This window comes from Myxocyprinus asiaticus, chromosome 1 (assembly GCF_019703515.2).
Source record: "Myxocyprinus asiaticus isolate MX2 ecotype Aquarium Trade chromosome 1, UBuf_Myxa_2, whole genome shotgun sequence".
NCBI classification, from domain to species: Eukaryota; Metazoa; Chordata; class Actinopteri; order Cypriniformes; family Catostomidae; genus Myxocyprinus; species Myxocyprinus asiaticus.
The window spans coordinates 29812-49282 of NC_059344.1; the positions used below are offsets into that span (position 1 = coordinate 29812).

The 19471-nt window shown below is 40.7% G+C and overlaps 1 protein-coding gene across 1 annotated transcript in view; it reads left to right on the top strand.

The window, feature by feature from the left end:
* Positions 1-1402: 1402 nt before the first annotated feature.
* Positions 1403-19471, top strand: part of LOC127442505 (NADH dehydrogenase [ubiquinone] 1 alpha subcomplex subunit 4-like 2) — a 29330-nt gene continuing 11261 nt past the window's right edge. The window contains exons 1-3 of the mRNA XM_051700591.1: positions 1403-1490; positions 2086-2171; positions 2296-2356. Coding sequence (XP_051556551.1) covers positions 1449-1490; positions 2086-2171; positions 2296-2356 — 189 coding nt within the window. The 5' untranslated portion in view covers positions 1403-1448. The remainder of the gene's footprint in view (positions 1491-2085; positions 2172-2295; positions 2357-19471) is intronic.

The following is a 19471-nucleotide window of genomic DNA, read 5'->3' on the forward strand; positions in this document are numbered from 1 at the left end:
CAAAACATTTGCTGATGATGGGGGTCAGAGCAACAGGACGCCAGTCATTTAAATAAGTTATTTTTGATTGTTTTGGAACAGGCACAATGGTGGATGTTTTAAAGCATGTGGGGACTACAGACAAAGAGAGGGAAAGGTTGAAAATGTCCGTAAAAACACCAGCCAGCTGGTTCGCACACGCTCTGATGACGCGGCCCGGAATGCCGTCTGGGCCAGTGGCTTTGCGGATATTCACCCGTCGGAAGGATCGGGTTACATCCAATACAGAGACGGAGAGTGAACTAACCTCTGTAGCTTCAGCCGCGAGAGCTCTCTCCGCGAGGGTGGTGTTATTTACCTCGAAACAAGCATAAAAAGTATTTAGCTCATCCGGTAGAGAGGCAGCGGTGTTCATGGTGGAGTTTTTATTCCCTTTAAAGTCCGTGATGATGTTAATTCCCTGCCTCTGCTTTTACCTGAGAGGTCTTTCGCTCTGTCCGCTCGGTGCACGGAGAACCCCGCGGGTTCAATGGCTGAGTCTGGAATCTCTGCAGACATCCAAGTTTCTGTTAGGCAGATAATGCAGCAGTCCCTTGTATCTCGTTGGAAAGAGATCCGCGCTTTCAGCTCGCAGAGCTTGTTATCCAGAGACTGAACATTTGCCAGTAGAATAGTGGTAGCGGGGGTCGATTTGCGCGGCGTCTTACTCTGATGAGAACGCCGGCTCTGTTTCCCCTTTTCCTCCTGCGTTTCCGCGGCCGTGCTGCCCAGACAAAGGGCTCCGCTTGCATGTTTGTAAACAGCGGGTCGGCATTGAGGAATGTGAAGTCCGGTTTATGGTGTGAGATTGCTGAACCAATGTCCAAAAGTGTTTGTCTGTCGTAGACAATAAGGCAGACAACATCCAAGACAAAAAACATAAGAATTGTGAACAAAACAAACAAAACATTACTATGTTGTGTTGGAGCTCGCAACGCAGCAGCCATACGCAGCGCCATCTTGAGTCCAAACTGCACCATCTTGAGTCCACCTAACACCTAAGTTCTTCACTGTTGAAGATGATGTAACAGTACATCGATCGAAAGTCAAATGATATTTTAGCGGCATATTTTTAGAGGTTTTTGGTCCAATAATTAGTACCTCTGTTTTGTCGGAATTGAGTAGAATGACATTTCTGGCCATCCAACCTTTATTTCATTGATACACTCTGCGACACAATGCACAATGCAGTAAGTGTTTGTTATCTCTCAAAATATTATTCTGAAATCCATCTTATTCTTTTTTCAAATAGTTACTATAATGCTTCTGTACTATCCTAATAAGTCTGCTCATGTCAGAATGTAATTACAGTAAGGACCTCCTCTCTCTCTCTCTCTCTCTCTATCTCTCTCTCTCTCTCTCTCAGCAGTTGTAACACAAACACACACACACACACACACACACACAGTTCTGCTTATTCTCCAGTGAAGATGCTCCGCACAGTGCGAGATCAGGTTAGGAAACATCCCGGAGTAGGTATCTATTTTCTACTTCCTTTTTTAAACTCTTTCTTAAGAGTTTTATGTTAAGGGTTGATTAAATAACAAACATTTATGTTAAAATATTTAACTATTACCAGCTTATTTTGTAGTGTAATAAATGTGTAAATCAGTGAAAAGCATTTATCCAGCTCTGACAAACAGTGTAGTGTTGTAATTCACTGAATAAAATCACTTTCTTACTGGGTATTTTTGTCCTGTTTTCCTGTAAAAATATCTAAATATCTTTAAAACAAGAAAAGTTATTTGACAAGCAGAATAACATAAGATGTTAAGTCTTGTTTTCAGAGAAATCGAACAAAATATGGTGGGGTTTATGCTTAAAACAAGTTTAGATATTTTTACTGAAAAACAAGATAAAAATACTAGATTTTTTGCCTATATACTAGACATATCTGAACATTTCAAAAGACATGACATTAGGATTGTTGGATTTGTGTGGCCAGTAATCCAGTTTGTCCTGATCTCAAATATTCTCATCAAATACTTTTGATGACGCATCTTACCCTTAATATCACAACACTTGAAAAAAAAAAAAAGCTAATCATAAACCATGATGTCTTTGCAGCTCGTCCCACAGTTTTTCTTTATCTGTCTGGGAATGAGTGGAGCATTCCTGTATTTGTTTCGTCTCGCAAGAGGACCTCATGTCACGTAAGAACATGATTTCCACTCTATAGATCATCATTATGTTATACTGATACTATAACATGCATTTCCGGCTATTGAGTATATAAACAGTTCTTTATCTGGCTGCCGTCTTCTTCTAAACCTGCAGCTGGAACAAGAGCGGTAACCCTGAACCCTGGAATCAGCTCAGTCCAAACTACCAGTACAAGGTACAGAGTCAAACATTAGCGTGTTAATATCCATAAAAAATATAACAGATTCAAAACTGGGTTAATAATAAGCCACTTTAGGCTGTACCTTACTGTGATTTTACAAATTTATACATATTATTATGAATACATATTTATTATAAATAATAATCAGAATAAAATGTTTTAAAAGTTTGTGGTTGTCTATGTAGCAATCTGCCGCATTTATATCTGGGTTGCAATGGAAGTGAATGGGGCAATCCATAAATTTAAAAATACTCATTGCTTCAAACAATATTTGTTAACATGATTTTAGTGTGATAAATCACTTAGCCTACAAATGTTTTCTATGTAAAGATATATCCAATTCTACAACTTTGTTGCCATAATGTAACACCATAAACCCTAAAAATACCATAAAAAGACAATTTAAACAACTTTACAGCACAAATAATACAGTAAAAAAATTATGTAATTGTTTTTATAAGATTATAAGCTTCACATTTCTGCCTTTAAACCATCCAAAAACTGCTCCCATTCACTTATATTATAACTGCCTCACTATAACCTCCATTTTTGCTTTTTTTAAAGAAAACACAGGAAGAATCAATTTTGGTTGTAATCAACATTATGCCACAAATGCTGTCAATTGAGCTTAACTTGTAGTGATCCCAGAATATTCCTTAAAAAGCAAAGTAACTAGTAATGAGGACTTCACTGTAAAGTAACCAAAGTAAAGAAGTCTGATAAAAAATTTTAGACAAGTAATTAATCTGTTGTGTATTACTCTTTTTGAGTAAATAACCCAGAACAGTAAAACTGTTCGTTGCTATCTGTTTTAAAGTAGTCCATCTTCTTTTAGATGTTTCACTACTGAAGTGGTTTCATCAGTGTAGATTGGGGAGATTTACAATTTCCTGTTTCCTCCCTGATGGTTTGAATTTGGGCGAAACCAGGACTACAGGAGGATTACATTTTAGTCAGTGTGGAGTGTGTTCATACCAAAGTTCTTCTGAAATACCAGTGCAGGTAGTTTGTACACTCGTACTTGCTGAGATTCGATAAGATAAAATGGTCCACGAGCAGCTCACTTGTGTCTCTTTTAGTGCTCAGTGACTCAGTGATCTAAAATGGATGGTTGTATTTGTTCCCAAAGTTCACATTCCCACAACAATGAGACCTTCAGACTGACTTTATAATTACAATATTTATTAACAGATGCTTTCTTACCAAAGCAATTTAAAATAAACAACACAAATCATGTCACTGGAAAATACAAACAGCCCATTCTTCATACATACACTTTAAAACATTTCCATTTACTGTTAAATTTACAGTAAAGAACTGACAGCTGTGGTTGCCAGAACTTTACTGCAAAAAATACAGTGACTTAATATCAGGCTTTACAGGATGTCATGTTTTTTTAATTTATTTTTTAATAAATAATTTTTTTTCCCAATTTGGAATGCCCAATTCCCACTACTTAGTAGGTCCTCGTGGTGGCGCGGTTACTCACCTCAATCAGTTGCCTCCGCCTCTGAGACAGTCAATCCGCGCATCTTATCATGTGACTCGCTGTGCATGACACCGCGGAGAATCCCAGCATGTGTAGGCTCATGCTACTCTCTGTGATCCACGCGCCCCATTGAGAGCGAGAACCCCTTATCGTGACCACGAGGAGGTTACCCCATGTGACTCTACCCTCCCTAGCAACTGGGCCAATTTGGTTGCTTAGGAGACCTGGCTGGTGTCACTCAGCACACCCTGGATTTGAACTCACAACTCCAGGGTGGTAGTCAGTGTCAGTACTCACTGAGCTACCCAGGCCCTAGAATGTGATGTTGGTGCCTATATGTTTTACAGTTCAGAACCATATACGTATATTATTGCAATATTGACAAACCAACCAATTGGAAATCTGTTTTGAAGGCTACTTTTAATTGTACTGATAACCACCACAGTAACACAGGTGGTAAAACAGAAGGCCACACAATGACTTAAATGTAATTAAGCATGACCCTCCCTGTATGCCTATAGACCATGCAGTGTCATTCAATGCAAATAATGACATAAACATTAGCTAAACAACATAAAATGCAACATAAACACCCCAATGTACACACAGTACCTAATATAAAAATAAGACGAAAATACAATTAAATTGTTGTTCACTGTAATTTTAACAATAGTTTAAATTACAAGTACATGTATTGTATTAAACATAATATTTTAAACAATATTTTAGAGTACACTTACATGTATTACCATGTTAAATATCATTTCAAATATGGTATGGTATGGTAACTACAAATTAATTAATTCACAGTTCCCTTTCAAGTCAGCCATTTCAACGTTGCCATTACACTCACAGCAACTGGTTTATTTTAAGGCCTGTTGTTCCTCATCGGTATTGTATCCTTTGGAATTATTGTAGCATGTACATAAAAGCTACTGCTTTTGATGTGTTTGTGTGTATTTGTACAGCATAATGTGTACAATTATAAAAGAGCAGTTTACTGAAAGACATGTTTTTCAAGATGGCATTTCATAATGTATCCCTCTGTGTGATCCGTTTATCCCCTTATCTGATGGGCATGACTGCTGTGTTCTCTGTCTGGGTCAAGCCCCTGCAGAGGCGGCGCTTGGTGGGTCAGACTGCATTCACTGCAGTGGTGAAAAGAGTACAGATTTTTTTTTACTTAAGTAAAATTATTGCTACTGAAGAAATTATTCACTTGAGTACAGGTAGAAGTACTGAGAAATATTATGACTCAAGTAAGAGTAAATAAGTAGTTTGCTGAAAAACAATTCAAGTAATTATGTTACAAGTTACTTTATAAAAATTCTGTTATATATAGTATACATGCTTCCATTTTTAGAACACAAAGACATTTTTGTTCTTGAAAGAAATTGATGCTTCCTTTCACCAAGAATGCATTCAGTTGATCCAAAATTCTGCAAAAGCCTTATTACGGTTTGAAATAATAGTTTTAAGTGGTATTTATTCCATTTTTTTTACCTGTGGAGGAAAACTAATACTGTGTCACCTATCCCTTACAAAAGCATTCTAAATTGCTAATTTGGTACTCAAGAAAATGTTCTTATTATTAGAACAATTGAAAATGGTTGTGCTACCATGCAGAAATCACAATACAATGGGGTTTTCCCCATTTTACAGTGGTTGTTTTCCCACAATACAGTTATTGAGTTATTACAAGTTGCTTTACACTTGCAAGTCAAATTGTGGGTTAAAAATAGGCAAAAATATTTTTTTTTTTTTACATTTAATTACATTTCTCCTGAAATTCTTCTTCTAAAGTCTATTGTTTTAGAGAGATAAAGGCTATTCCATGCACTACTGTTTTAAAAAAAATAATCTCTAACCAGGATAGAGAGGGAAGTGGACAGCCCAGATGCACAACAAAAAGACAAGTAAATTACAGTCTCTAGTTTGAGAAACCTCCTCACAGGTCCTAAACTAGCAGCTTCTAAATGCCAAAGACCTGCATTGCTGCAAGAGGATTCTTGGACAAACAGAACATTTTAAGAATACAACATTTATTTAATAGAAATAGCCATTTGCAACATTATAAATGTCTCTAAATCATCTCTAAACTACATAATGTGCATTGTGACTGAAACACATTCCTATTTCAGGTTTATTCTCATTCACGGATGTCCAAGTATGTTGGCTATTAAGTTAACATACTGTACAAAACTAATTTAATGCAATATCATAGAGGAAATGTATCTTCTATGATATTGCAGCAATTATCCAGATATGGAATGAGATGATTAAGCAAACTGTTAGCAACTCCTACATGCCAGCTGAATAAAATAAGGCAAAAATAAACATTTCACACAATGTTTCGTGAGAGATATGGTTTGATTTAAACGCTAAAAGTGGTTGTTCTGAATACAAATTATTGTATTACAGTTGTAATAATAAAGTCTTGATTAACATTATGGTTATTTAACATATTGAGATATTATTATTAAGTAAATTGTAGCATTTGGTTACATTATGTTTTGTGATTTCTCATACCTTTTTTATATAACATCCATCCCTTGTGCACTTTTGGCCTCTACCGGGTGAGGCTTTTCAGACAGATAAACAGCAGCACAGGACAGGAAAGTACAGTACAGCACTGTGAGCGACAGTGTTACCCACTAGGACAGTTTATTTTGAACAAGAGGAGCGAACGGTTACAGAATTTAACACGGGAGTACAATACCGAACTAATGTGGATTGATATAAGTGGATAGCCCATCTGTGCGCACGATGGTGCGAGGAACTGGATGGCAGGAAAAAAATTATGTTCAGTGAAAAGTCAAAAGAAGATCACAATGTATGTAATTGTAACTATATCAGATATTATTAATAAAACACTGGAACTCGTCGTATGGGCATTTTTTCCCTCCATATTTTGAATTTCGGGGATATTTTTGTCAATTTTGGTGGCATTTTTGTCAGTTTCGGTGGCATTTTTAAGCTAAGTCCCCATTAATTTTTTTGTACTTTGTAATTGTGGTGAAAAATAACTGTAGCAAAGGTGAATTAGCCCAATCACCAGGAGAGGGATAAAGAGGAGCCAGGGATGCTAGCCGGGGACAAGAGAGAAATTGGTAGTTGTGACGGCCGCTGTGTGTGTGTGCGTCTATGTGTTTTATGTTGTTTTAAATTGAGTTTATGTCATTAAAGTTTATGTTCTGCCAGTTCCCACCTCCTGCTTGCCCATCCTTTACCCGTTACATCAAGTAAAAGTACTATTATTTATTTATACTTAAAAAGTTACGAGAGTAGTTGTAATTCGTTTCTTTCCACCTCTAGTTCACTGTAAGCACATGAGACTCAAAATACTTCACTCTCCGCTCCCCTTCTTTCTGAAGGGTGAGGCTGGTCCCCTCCCCTCCCACCATGCTCCTTCTGTGGCTCACAGGGGAGACATGCGAGGGTGGGATGATGAGCTGGATGATAAGGATAAGGACGAAATGGTGTCTGAAGAAGATGCTTGGACACGGAGTCATGTGACGCCATGCGAGGATCGGATGTGTGAACGGCAAGCTCTGCGCACTTTACTAGTTTTAATACTTTTTATAAAATAAACCGGTGAGATTTGATACACTCTGTTCCATAACTGTTCCATTAGCAACAGTTTTCTTTCTGAAACTCGTCAAAAAATTAACTGAAACTGTGAATACTTATCAGACAAACATGAAACATATGTCTAAAGAAAGCTTAAAATGTCTACTTTTAAATAAAAAAATTCAAATTTAAAACAAATATTCTCCTGCAATGTAATCTGTATGAAACAAATAAGATGTACAGTTTCTCCTGGCTCAGCTAATTATCGCTAATGTGATCACACCCACCAGCAGAGTGCGCTATTCATACGGTAATGTGCTGAGGCGATCAATGAAAATGGTAAACGCCCCCAACACTGCCTTAAAAAGCATCAAGTTCATTCACTTTTCTGCGCGTTTGGAAGATGGCATGCTACACAGGTGAGGAAGCTCCTGGATAGTGATGAAGAGTTCACATTTTCCTCAGAAGAAGAGCGGGACTCCAACGAGTAACGCTTGCATTTTGAAGAGTGACTTGATCCAGCCGAGGATACAATTTCGGATGAGTAAGTCTTTACTTACATTAGTTGACATGCTATTTTATATAAACGTACATATTTTACTAGTTGGACTATTTCCAGACTTGCCAGCCAGTATTCAAAGTATTGAAATTTGAAATATGTATAGGCAAGTTTTAGTTACATTTAAATGTTGTTTCGGCTAAAGCTGGTATTTAAATTTTATGCTGTGTGATATAAATATGATATGTAATATGATATAAAAATAATATGAATGTTTAGATTATATTTTAACTAGTGTTTATGCTGCCTCATTATCATCAACGAAGCTTGTGCTTGCAAATACCTGTTCGGGTGTAAATGTGTAAAATGTGCTGTAAATATGCCCATATTAGAAAATCAGCATATTAGAATGATTTCTGAAGGATCATGTGACACTGAAGACTGAAGTAATGATGCTGAAAATTCAGGTTTGATCACAGGAATAAATTGCATTTTACAATATATTCAAATAGAAAAGTTATTCTAAATTGTAAAAACATTTCACAATATCACTGTTTTTGCTGTATTTTGGATCAAATAAATGCAGCCTTGGTGAGCAGAAGAGACTTCTTTTAAAAACATTAAAAAATCTTACCGATCTAAAACTTTTAAATGGAAGTGTAGGTCTAAAGTTTTTAAGTAAAGTCTTTATGTAAAGAAAAGGTATAGTCAGATTACTTATTTTAACTTAAACTTGATTTTGTGAATAAGCTACAAACAATACATTCAATCATTAAGTCTCCTCACATTCATTCTCTCTCAGGGGAGGTGTCTTTGTCTCCTCAGGTGTGAATCACATCAATATTCATGATCATCCACGCCTCCTCGCATATGGCCTTTCTAACACTAAAAGTGTCTTACAAAAGTTAAAAGACTATATTGTTTTGTATGAATGAGTGATCAAGATGGATTTCACACCATTTTGTAGCAAAAACTCTAGGCTACAAGATCCAGTTCTCAAAAGTCTCTTGAACAAATGTTTAGTATGTGTTATATGGCCTTATTTCAGTGACTTAAAATTTGTTTTTGTTTTTTTCAAAAAACACGCATAAACGTTATTTTATCAGAAATACAAACATGTACATATATGTTGCTCACATTTTATTGTAGCCCAGTTTGTGCTGAATACAGTGTTATCAGACTTTAGCCATTAATATTTTTTTAAGCAACTGAAAAAAGCACAAATGTCAAGGCATGTCAAAACTTCTCCACGGCCCAAAACACCCTCAGACCCCAGAGGGTTAATCTATTGATGGACTCAGTCCTTGATCATACTGAAGCCCCCTAGAGCAACACTGACGCTTCACAGGATGTGTAAAAATCTTGGCCTTACAGATATTTGGAGACTTTTGATGCCATCTGGTAGGGACTATTCATATTTTTCATCAGTCCATAAGATTTATTCTAGAATAGATTTATATATAAATATATATAAATCCCTCATTTAATCTGTTGTTGATTGCTCAACTGGAAACATCTTAGTCTCAGATCATGCCTTGGTGTGTTTAGAGGTGTTGCCACATACAAAGAAAGAGAAATCATATAGTTGGCACATTAATGTATCCCTTTTGCAAAATCCTGAATTCCAACAAATGTTAAAGGCTGAAATCAGTGTTTATATTGTATCCTCTGTGGGTGTGGCTTGGGAGGCACTTAAGGTGGTTCTTAGGGGTCAGATCATAGAATATGCCTCATTCACCAAAATATCCAAAGCACGAGAACTTGTGGAGTTGGAAGGGAATATTAAAAGTGCAGAGGCAGAGCTGAAGTGCCGAATGTCATCTGATGGCTTCGGAGAATTGACCCATTGAAATACAGATATAATCCTATTTTGTCACGCAAGGTGGAGTTTTGGCTATTCAGGGCAAGACAGTCATACTTTGAGTTGGGGGATAAAGCAGGGAAGCTTTTGGCTAGATATATAAAGCAGAGTCTTTTTCTACCATTCCCCCAGTGAAATCTGCTGGTGGTGAAATATTTACCTCAGCCATTGATATTAATAATGCTTTTAAAGAATTTTATCTTGATTTCTATAGTTCCACGTCTTCGTCTACTGATGAAGATATTAGAAACTTTGTGAAACAATTAGAGCACCCTAATCTGACAACTGAGCAAAAAAATTCTCTTGATTCTGAAATAACCTTGGAGGAGCTTGGCGAGGTAATTAAGGCGTTGCCTATAGGCAAGGCTCCGGGCCAGACGGATTTGAATTTTTTAAATCTATGCTACAGAACTGGCTCCACTTTTGTTAGAGGTTTACACAGAATCATTAATGAATGGAAAGCTTTCACCAACCATGACACAAGTCCGGATCAGTCTGAATCTTAAAAAGGACAAAGATCCAAGTGAGTGTAAGAGTTACCGTCCAATTTCCTTGATCCAGATAGACGTAAAAATATTGTCAAAAATTTATGACATCTGTTATACATATAGATCAGGTGGGGTTTATTCGTGGCCCACCTTTATAACATTAGGCATTTCATCAATATCATGTGGTCAGTGGCGAATGATCAGACTCCAGTCGCTGCCATCTCACTTCACGCCGAAAAGGAATTTGATATGGAACAATGGGATTATCTTTTTAAGATTTTGGAAATATACGGTATGGGGATATTTTTATTGGATGGATTAAGTTACTATATAGACACCCAGTAGCGGTGGTACAAACAAATGGATTAATTTCACATTATTTTACTCTGGATAGGGGCACCCGGCAGGGTTGCCCTCTTTCCCCATTATTGTTCTGTCTTGCCCTGGAACCATTAGCAGCCACAATAAGAAAGGAAGATGATTTTCCAGGGGTGGTGGTGGGAGGTATGTGTCATGTGACCAGAGGTCCACGACATGGCCGCCGCCGAGCCAGAGTTCCACGACATGGCCGCCACCGAGCCAGAGTTCCACGACATGGCCGCCGCCGAGCCAGAGTGCCACGTCACAGCAACGCCTCAGCCTGCTCCATACCATGTCACAGCAACTCCTCAGCCTGCTCCATGCCACGTCACAGCAACGCCTCAGCCTGCTCCATGCTACGTCACAGCAACGCCTCAGCCTGCTCCATGCCACAGGCTGTGCCTCGTCCCTCCGATCTGTCAGCTCCACCAGGGACCTCCTTCCCTATGGCTCCACCTTGGTCCTCAGTCCCACCAGCTCCACCTCAGTCTTCCAATCCCCCAGCTCCGCCTTGCTCCTCCGAGCCTCTAGCACTGCCTTGGTCCTCCCTGCCATCGGCTCCACCCTGGCCTTTCGAGTCTTTGGCTACTCTCCGGGCACCAAGTTCCATGGCTCCACCCCTCGAGCCTCTCACGGCTCCGCCTTCCATGGCTCCGCCCCTCGAGCCTCTCATGGCTCCACCCTCCATGGACTCTGCATCGCCCCACGCCTCAAGACACCCCCCCCGCTCCCTACAGAACTTTGAATTTATGTCATGTTTTACGTGTTTTTTTTATGTGTTGGGGTGCTGGGAGCCACCCCTTAGTGGGGGGGATATGTCATGTGTATTTTGTTGATTCATGTCTTTTATTTTGAAATGTTTAGTTCCTGTTTCCCTTGTCATGTGATTTCTGTTTTCCCTCCATGTTCATGTGTCATGTTTTCATTGGTTTATTGTTTAATTAGCTTGTTATGAGTTCTGTTTGTTCATTGGTTTATGTTCTCCCATGTCTTGTATTTAAGCCCTCATGTTTGCATTGTCTAGTTGTCAACTATTGAATGTATGTGGATGTGTTTCTTTCTAGCCAAATCAAGCCATGTTATGCTTATGTCAAGTTTTAAGTCTAGTCAAGTTCATGTTTCACATTTATAGTTAGGGTTTTGGATTCACTTTTGTAAATAAACTGCACTTGGGTTCTCATCTTCATCATCGTCTTCGTCTTCATCATTGCCAGCAGCCAGCACACGTTACAGTATGGCACATAAAGCTTTTGCTTTACGCAGATGATATTTTATTATTCGTCTCCCACCCTATTAGATCTATGCCTTGCCTCCACAGAATTGTTAATTCCTTTTCTAAGTTCTCGGGATCCAGAGTTAACTGGTCTAAATCTGAAGCTTTGGCTCTGATAGTGTACTGCCCGGTAACGGCTTTTCAGCCTGGCTCCTTCCAGTGGCCAAAACAGGGCATTAAGTATTTGGGTATTTTATTCCCAGCAAATTTGTGTGATTTAGTTAGTTAATTTTAACCCTTTAATAAAAAGGTTTTTGAGCGATGTGGGCAGGTGGGCTTCATTACATTTATCTATGATTGGGAAGGTTAATGTTATTAAAATTAATTGTATTCCAAAATTCAACTACCTGCTACAGTCTCTTCCTACAGATGTCCCCCTCTCTTATTTCAAGCAATTTGATAGCATAGCGAAGTCCTTCATTTGGAATGGTAAACATCCTAGATTACATTTCAGTAAGCTGCATAGGCCGATTGACAAAGGTGGGCTAGGCCTACCCAAGATTTTGTTTTATTATGCATTCGGTCTTAGACATTTGGCTCATTGGTTGCTTCCACCTGAGAGAGCCCCTCCCTGGTTTTGTATTGAACAGGAAGTTCTTGCCCATCTTTCACCATTGTAAAGCCTTTCTATCAAACTAACCGGAGAAGTTAAGTTACACCCCATTATCTCACATTTGCACTCGGTATGGACAAAAGCGTCCAGAGTGTTTAATTCGGACATTTATTTAAATGTTGTCTCGAGCATATGGCTGAACCCAAAATTATGTATTAATAAGTTCCCTTTCTGCTGGTCAGACTGGATTGTGAGTGGAGTTACTACACTCGGTGACCTATCTCAGAGTGGAGTTTTGAGATCCTTATAAAATTTGGTTCAACATTTTGGGATTCACAGATCTCGGTATTTTAGGTATTTACAGGTGCGCCACCTGCTTTGTACTATTTTGGGGAGTAGCACACACCCTCCTAAAGCGGCAGATACTCTGGAAGTGGTGATTACTGCTTTTGGAAAAGGTCATGAGGCATCAGTGTATTACTCCCTGCTAATTCAGAGTCTGGGGGATGGAGCTTCAACTTCTCTCAAGAGATTATGGGAGAAAGATTTAAACTTGGTATTGGAGGAGGAGTGTGGGCTAGGATTCTAAAAAACATCAAGTCTACATCTAGAGATGCAAGGGTGCACCTTATGCAATTTAAGATTTTACATCGATTCTATTGGACCTCCCTCTAGATTGTATAGGCTTGGTCTTAAAGACACACCCACCTGCTGGCGATGCCAATCAGAAGATTGGGACACAACCCATGTTTTTTGGTGGTGTGTTAAAATCCAAGAATTTTGGTTGAGGGTTCAGAGTTTTATGTGTGACGTATTGGGCACTCAAATTTCATTTTCAGGTGATGGGGCAGTCATTAATATAGGGGATAATCACACAAAAAAATTGGGTCCTATCCGATGTTATGATTGGCAGACAGGTCATCCTTAAGGGATGGAAGTCGGCTGGAGTGCCCTCATTTCAGGATGGGCAGGGTGGCAGCATTTGAGAAGGTGTCGCATAGAAGGCTAGGCAACCGGGAGTTGTTTGAAAAAAAGCTGGGCAGTTACTTGGTATTTTTGGAGGGGCAGTGGAGAGGGACTTATAGTTTTAAATGTGTATATATATATATATATATATATATATATATATTATATATATTTGTATTTTATTTTTATCTGTGTGTGTACTCGGGCTTGGCCACAGGGGTGTTTGAAAGGGGTTGGGGATTGGGAGGGGGAAGGGAAATAATGGGGTTTAAGGGGGATAATGGATGTCTCTGAACATTAGTGTTTTGTTGCATTTTGTTTATAACGTGTCATGCTGGAGGAGCAACCAATAAAATGTTAATCTGAAAAAAAAAAGATGTCTGGACACAATGGAAGGATGAGCTCACCGGCACTGCTCTCAGAGAAGAGGAAGACTGAGCTGCAGTCTCTAAAACCAAACTGTTTAAGGTGCTCTCTCATCCGGTTGAGGACCTCAAGGTGGAATGGCCTACTCCCAGTACGCCTGAGCGTTCTCAGCTAGATGACACACCATGGCAGTGTTGTAAGCCTACTAGGCTGACCTGATCAGGAAAATGGATGCGAGCGAGCCACATACCGAGTCCTTGCACTGTATCACTGAAATGGCTTGACGGGCTACAAAGATCACCACCCAAGCCATCGGCAGATCAATAGGTAGCCTGGTGTCTGCCGAGCACCATCTCTGGCTTAATTTATTAAAGATGCATGAGAGGGACAAAACCATGCTGTTAGATGCCCTGGTGTCTCAACAGGGCCTGTTTGTTGACCCCATAAGTGCTCTCTACAGCACCTAAGACTCACTCACGGTCTTCCTCTTGACAACGGCAATGCAAACTCAGTGCGCATGCTACACCACCATCAAGGAAAACGGACACAGAGCCCCCAAGGAGGTCCCAACCCCCTTATCCCAAGCATAAGATTGCGGTCCCAAGGTGCCCTCGTACAGGCAGAAGGCCCCCCGCCAACCCGAAGCAGCATTCCTGAGATTGCCGGCACAAAGTGGGGACCAGAGCCCACTGATGTGTTCGCTCTCTTCACCCAAGAGAACATGGGTCATCCCTTCCGAGTACCCGCAAACTATCTTTTCCTATTCATACCTCAACACAAAGCGACCACTCCCCGAGGGCGAGTGGTGCTCAGCCATCCATAGAGGCGCCCCTGTGTCATCTGGCTCATCTTCCAGACATCTCCAGCTGGATGCTGAGGATGATCATGCAAGACTATGAGTTACACTTATCAAGGCACCATCTTGTTTCAATGGTATTATTTCCTCCACCGTAACAGTGCAGGATGCATCAGTTCTCCATTCAGAGACATTGAATCTCCTCACAAAAGATGTGATATAGACGATATCGATGGACGATGATTACATTTACAGCCGCTACTTTCTAGACACCAAAAAGTATGGCTGATTACATCCCATTTTGGATTTGAGGCACTTGAACTGGACACTCGGGATGATTCTGTTCAAAATTATTACTCAGAAGCAAATTCTGTCTCATGTTCAACCTATGGACTGTTTGTGTCAATTGACCTGAAAGACACTTACTTACATGTGCACATAGCCCCTCATCACAGGCCATTTTTGAGATTCACCTTCGAGGGGACTGCTAACCTTTTCAAAGTCCCACCCTCTGGATTCAGCTCCTCGCACATTCACAAAATGTGTTTATGGGGTGCTCGCTCTGCTGAGGCAGAGTGGCATTTATGTTATGAATTAACTTGATGACTGGTTGCATTTAGGACAGTCAGAAGAACAAGCCTGCAAAAATAGAAACCTGTTGCTTGCACATTTGGAGCGTTTGGGACTTCAAGTCAACTGGTTGAAGAACTTGTTTAGGCCCAGTCGCCAGATCTCATTCCTGGGAATGAATCTTGACTCGGACATTCATGGCACGTTATTCTCCATACAATTCTTATTTAATCGCGACAAAATATAGCTACTTCATTAGAAAGGCTTAATCTCCAGCTTTGATATTTCACCACTGTTTTATGAAAGAAATGTTACAGTGAGATTAACTTCTTAATTTATATCATGAGTACACATCTGTCATGCAAAATCAAAATGAGAGTTATGGACATAAACATGTAATAAAGGCACACATGACCATTAAAGTGAGCACTCTTTTTGTCATTGCGAGGCTTTAGCAAGCAATGCCCATTAGTGCATTTAGAAAAATTTTTATGGATTCTCATGTTTACTTTAAATTTCTTTAGAAAAGATTGCAATGTCATTCAGGGGCAGATTCACTAAGAATGAATTGCTCCCAGTAAAAGCGCCATTTTTTGCACGCACTCTGTGCTGGTTTAGCGCCTGATTTACGAAATAAATTAAGCAGATTAGGCAATGGCACAAACATCCTCACAAAATCGCTGCTGAATGCAATTTGCATGAGCGAAAGGATGCCACAGACAACCGTATTTGACACACCCTGCCAGAACTGCCAGAACAGCATCACTGTGACAGACACCTGTATCATCTCTTAAACATGCAGAACGTGCACTTGACTACACCGTGCATCTAGAATTGCCTCTGGGTATCACACTGCTGTCTAGCTGCGTTAACCATTTGGAAAACGGCCACATTCTACCAGGCGGGCATGGCACTCTGTCAAGTGTCCAGACGCAAAGTGGTCATGACAGATGCTTCAAACACGGGTTCTGGAGCCCTGCGCAACGGATCTCCAGCACATGGGCAGATTCACAAACAACCTGGCAAGTAAGTTGCCTGGAACTACATGCATTTATAGCACTGATCACTTTTCCTGCCAGGTTTTCATGTACTGATCTGATATGCATTCCCTCCCATCCACTTGCTTCACCAAGTATTGTGCAAAATTTGGGAGGACGAGGAAACTATACTGCTAGTTGTTCCAGAATGGCCCTATTGCCCATTGTTTCCAGAGTTAATAGAGCTCTTGGTTACACTAACCCTTTCTACGCTTAAAGTGTATGTTGCTGCCATAGTAATTGGACGCGTCACATTATCCAGTCTGTCAGTAGGCAGACATCCTTTTATTGCGAAATTCTTACATGGCATGAGGCGGTTGAGATCGTCTTGCTAGAGGTCTTCACAGGTCCAAACATTTGTGCCCGAACACAAAGAGACCCAGAAATATACTACCCGGACCCGAACCAGACCCATCTATTATTTGAAAGCTTGGACCCGTATCCATGCAAAACAGAGAAATGCCGGAACCTTCTATTATTTGAAAGCTGGGAACCAGACCCGGCTGGGAGACACATGCCCGATCGACACTGATTTCACAGCTGATTGATATTAACAAGTTAATTTACAAGTTATGAAAACAAAACTTTGTGTCTTACCTAATGTAACGTTACTAGTCTTCTCCCCTGTGGCTGTCACTGTGATGGATAAAGTGACTTGTTTAGAATCAGCTTTGCAGTTTTTTGTATCTCGCATAAGATTACATCGACTGTTTGCCCTTTTGAACTATAATAATGATTGCTCGTTCATTGCCACAGCTGCTAACTTTAGCATTGCTAATCTGCTAACATGTGCTTTATTCCACTCTTCCTCTGACATTACTCAGCTTGTTGTGGCTCCACTCCATTTTTCACCTTATTTCCCAGCCCGCATTTTCTCATCCTAATTTTACAATGTTGCAAGTTACAACACACACAGCACCATCATCATCAGCGCTGTCTGGTCATGGCCGGGTCTTCTCGGATTGACTCGGGTATTACAAATAATGTTAAACAGAACCGGGACCCGTAGCAATAGAATGGGACCCGACCCTGACCTGGCTGACCATATAAAATGTGGATCCGAATCCGTATGGGTCCTGGGTCGGGTCTCAGGTCCTCGGGTTAGGGTGGACCCATGAAGACCTCTACATCTCGCCCCATTACTGTTCCGGTTTGGGACTTAGCACTTGTTATAAGCACTCGCAGGCCCACCGTTTGAGCCACTGGATACAGTTAGTTTATGCATACTTTCATTAAAGACTGTGCTGATTCTTGCTTTGGCAAGAAGCAAGAATCAGAAGCAAGTGTTGATGGTCAACAACTGTTATCAAACCCAAAAAAGGCTACGTGTCAAAAATTTTGAACAATCCATTCAGGGACAGGTTATTACCCTGATACTGTTGTAGAGCCGAGGAGGGCGGGGCTGGGCTGGAATGAGACACACCCGGTCCCCAATCAGCCTGATGGGGCGCGCGAGGGATAAAGGCAGCCGGGGACGGCAGTTGGAGAGAGAGAGAATTACAGGCAGCTGTACTGTGTGTTTTTGGTTGTGTGTTTTGTTTAAATTGTTTATTCAAATATTATTTAAGTTGTCAAGCCGGTTCTCGCCTCCTCCTTTCCACTGAACCCCCTTACAACTGTCAAATCAGATCATATTCTGCGTCACAGCTCGCATTAAAGGATTTTGTCATTTCCAAAAAAAGGCTCTCACATTGGATCGTAGATGCCATTGCGCTCACATATGACTCACAAGGCATACAGTGACCTATTGAAGTTAAAGCTCCCTCCACTAGAGGCATGGTCACTTCATGGGCATGGATTAATGGTGTTTCCTTAGAAGACATTTGCCTAGCTGCTGGTTGGGCTTTCCTTAGCATTTTTGCTAGGTTTTATAACCTTGTTGTTACCTCTCTCTCTCTCCCCAAGTGCTTACTGTTAAGGAGAGTTAATCTTTGTATTACACTGCTAAATACCAGCTTATTTATACATGGTCATCCCATAAGCCACAGTACAGTGGTCTCTTTATATAAATTTTCACTACCCATCTGGCTAGTGCCTTATATCCTTATTCACACACGTTAGTGATTTAAAACATCCTGTGATGTGTTTCCCAAACCGGTTAGCGTCATTGCCATGTATACTCATTTATTAATTAATTTGTTCCTACAGTCTTATGGCTAGTAGCCATCATTGTGCATGTGAATCAGTAGCACGGTATGATGGTATACATTCCCCTAGTGTCAGCTATGACACAGTGTTGAAATGACCAACTTGAAAGGCAACGATAAGGTTGTCACTGTATCCCTGGTTCCCTGAAAGGAGCAGGGGCACCTAAAGGTAACCAAAGGCCCCTAGGCAATAGTATGCCCATTCAGTCAATACATAGACATTTTAATCTGAACTCATGTACGAGTAAATTAAAATTGCCTACCTGAAGAAACTTTTCTTCCTTGTTTTTCTTGCTGAGAAGTCCGTGATAACATCAGTAAAATCTTATTTTTGGAGAAAGTCACTCTTAATAGACATTAGATTTAGATGGCAGAGACGCTCCTGGCCCATGGCTGATCGGAGCCTGTTTTTTTTTACCAAGGCCTGAGCAATTTTTTTTAGTATATTTCTCTAAAAGAGCGGCACACACGGAACGTCTTTTTAAAGACGCATCTTTCTAAAGATGCTTTTCCGATTGTGTGTTATTCCTGGTTGCACTCGTTATCTCTCACCTTCTGATGGTCACGATCACCGTCTTTCATGTCTGGGCACTGCTCACGCGGAGACAGCGTTCGTGGATGGTCATGTTCTCATTGTGAGGACATTTCCATGGCAACAATGTGGTCGCGGCTCACCTTCGTAAGAAAGCAAGCCACCCCAGAGGCTTCCCGCATCGGTCCTTTTACCCACGGGTATGAGGCCAGCGCGGCTAGCACTGGGGGCTATTTGGGGAGCCCAATGGGACCGCCTCCTCCGGGTATCCCCCCGCGAACCTCCCATTCCCCAGCACGCTCGTCTGCCCCGATCGGGCTTCCGGATGAGTCCGCCGGCTCATCTCACGGGGAGTTCGACCTCTTATTCGGAGCCCACGAAAGTGATGAGCTCTCGAGCGCAGCATCGGAGAGCGGACTTGTCCAGTCGGAAGCCTCAGCTGGGCTCCTCCCTTCGGGGACAATTGCCCAGTCACAGGCTGACGCGGAGATGACAATATGCTTTCCCGGGCAGCCGCTCAAAGCCACGCCCCGCCCCCATTCCTTTCTTCCCAGACCAGTTCAGGAATAGATGTGACAGGCACGAAAGTGAGCACCTTAATG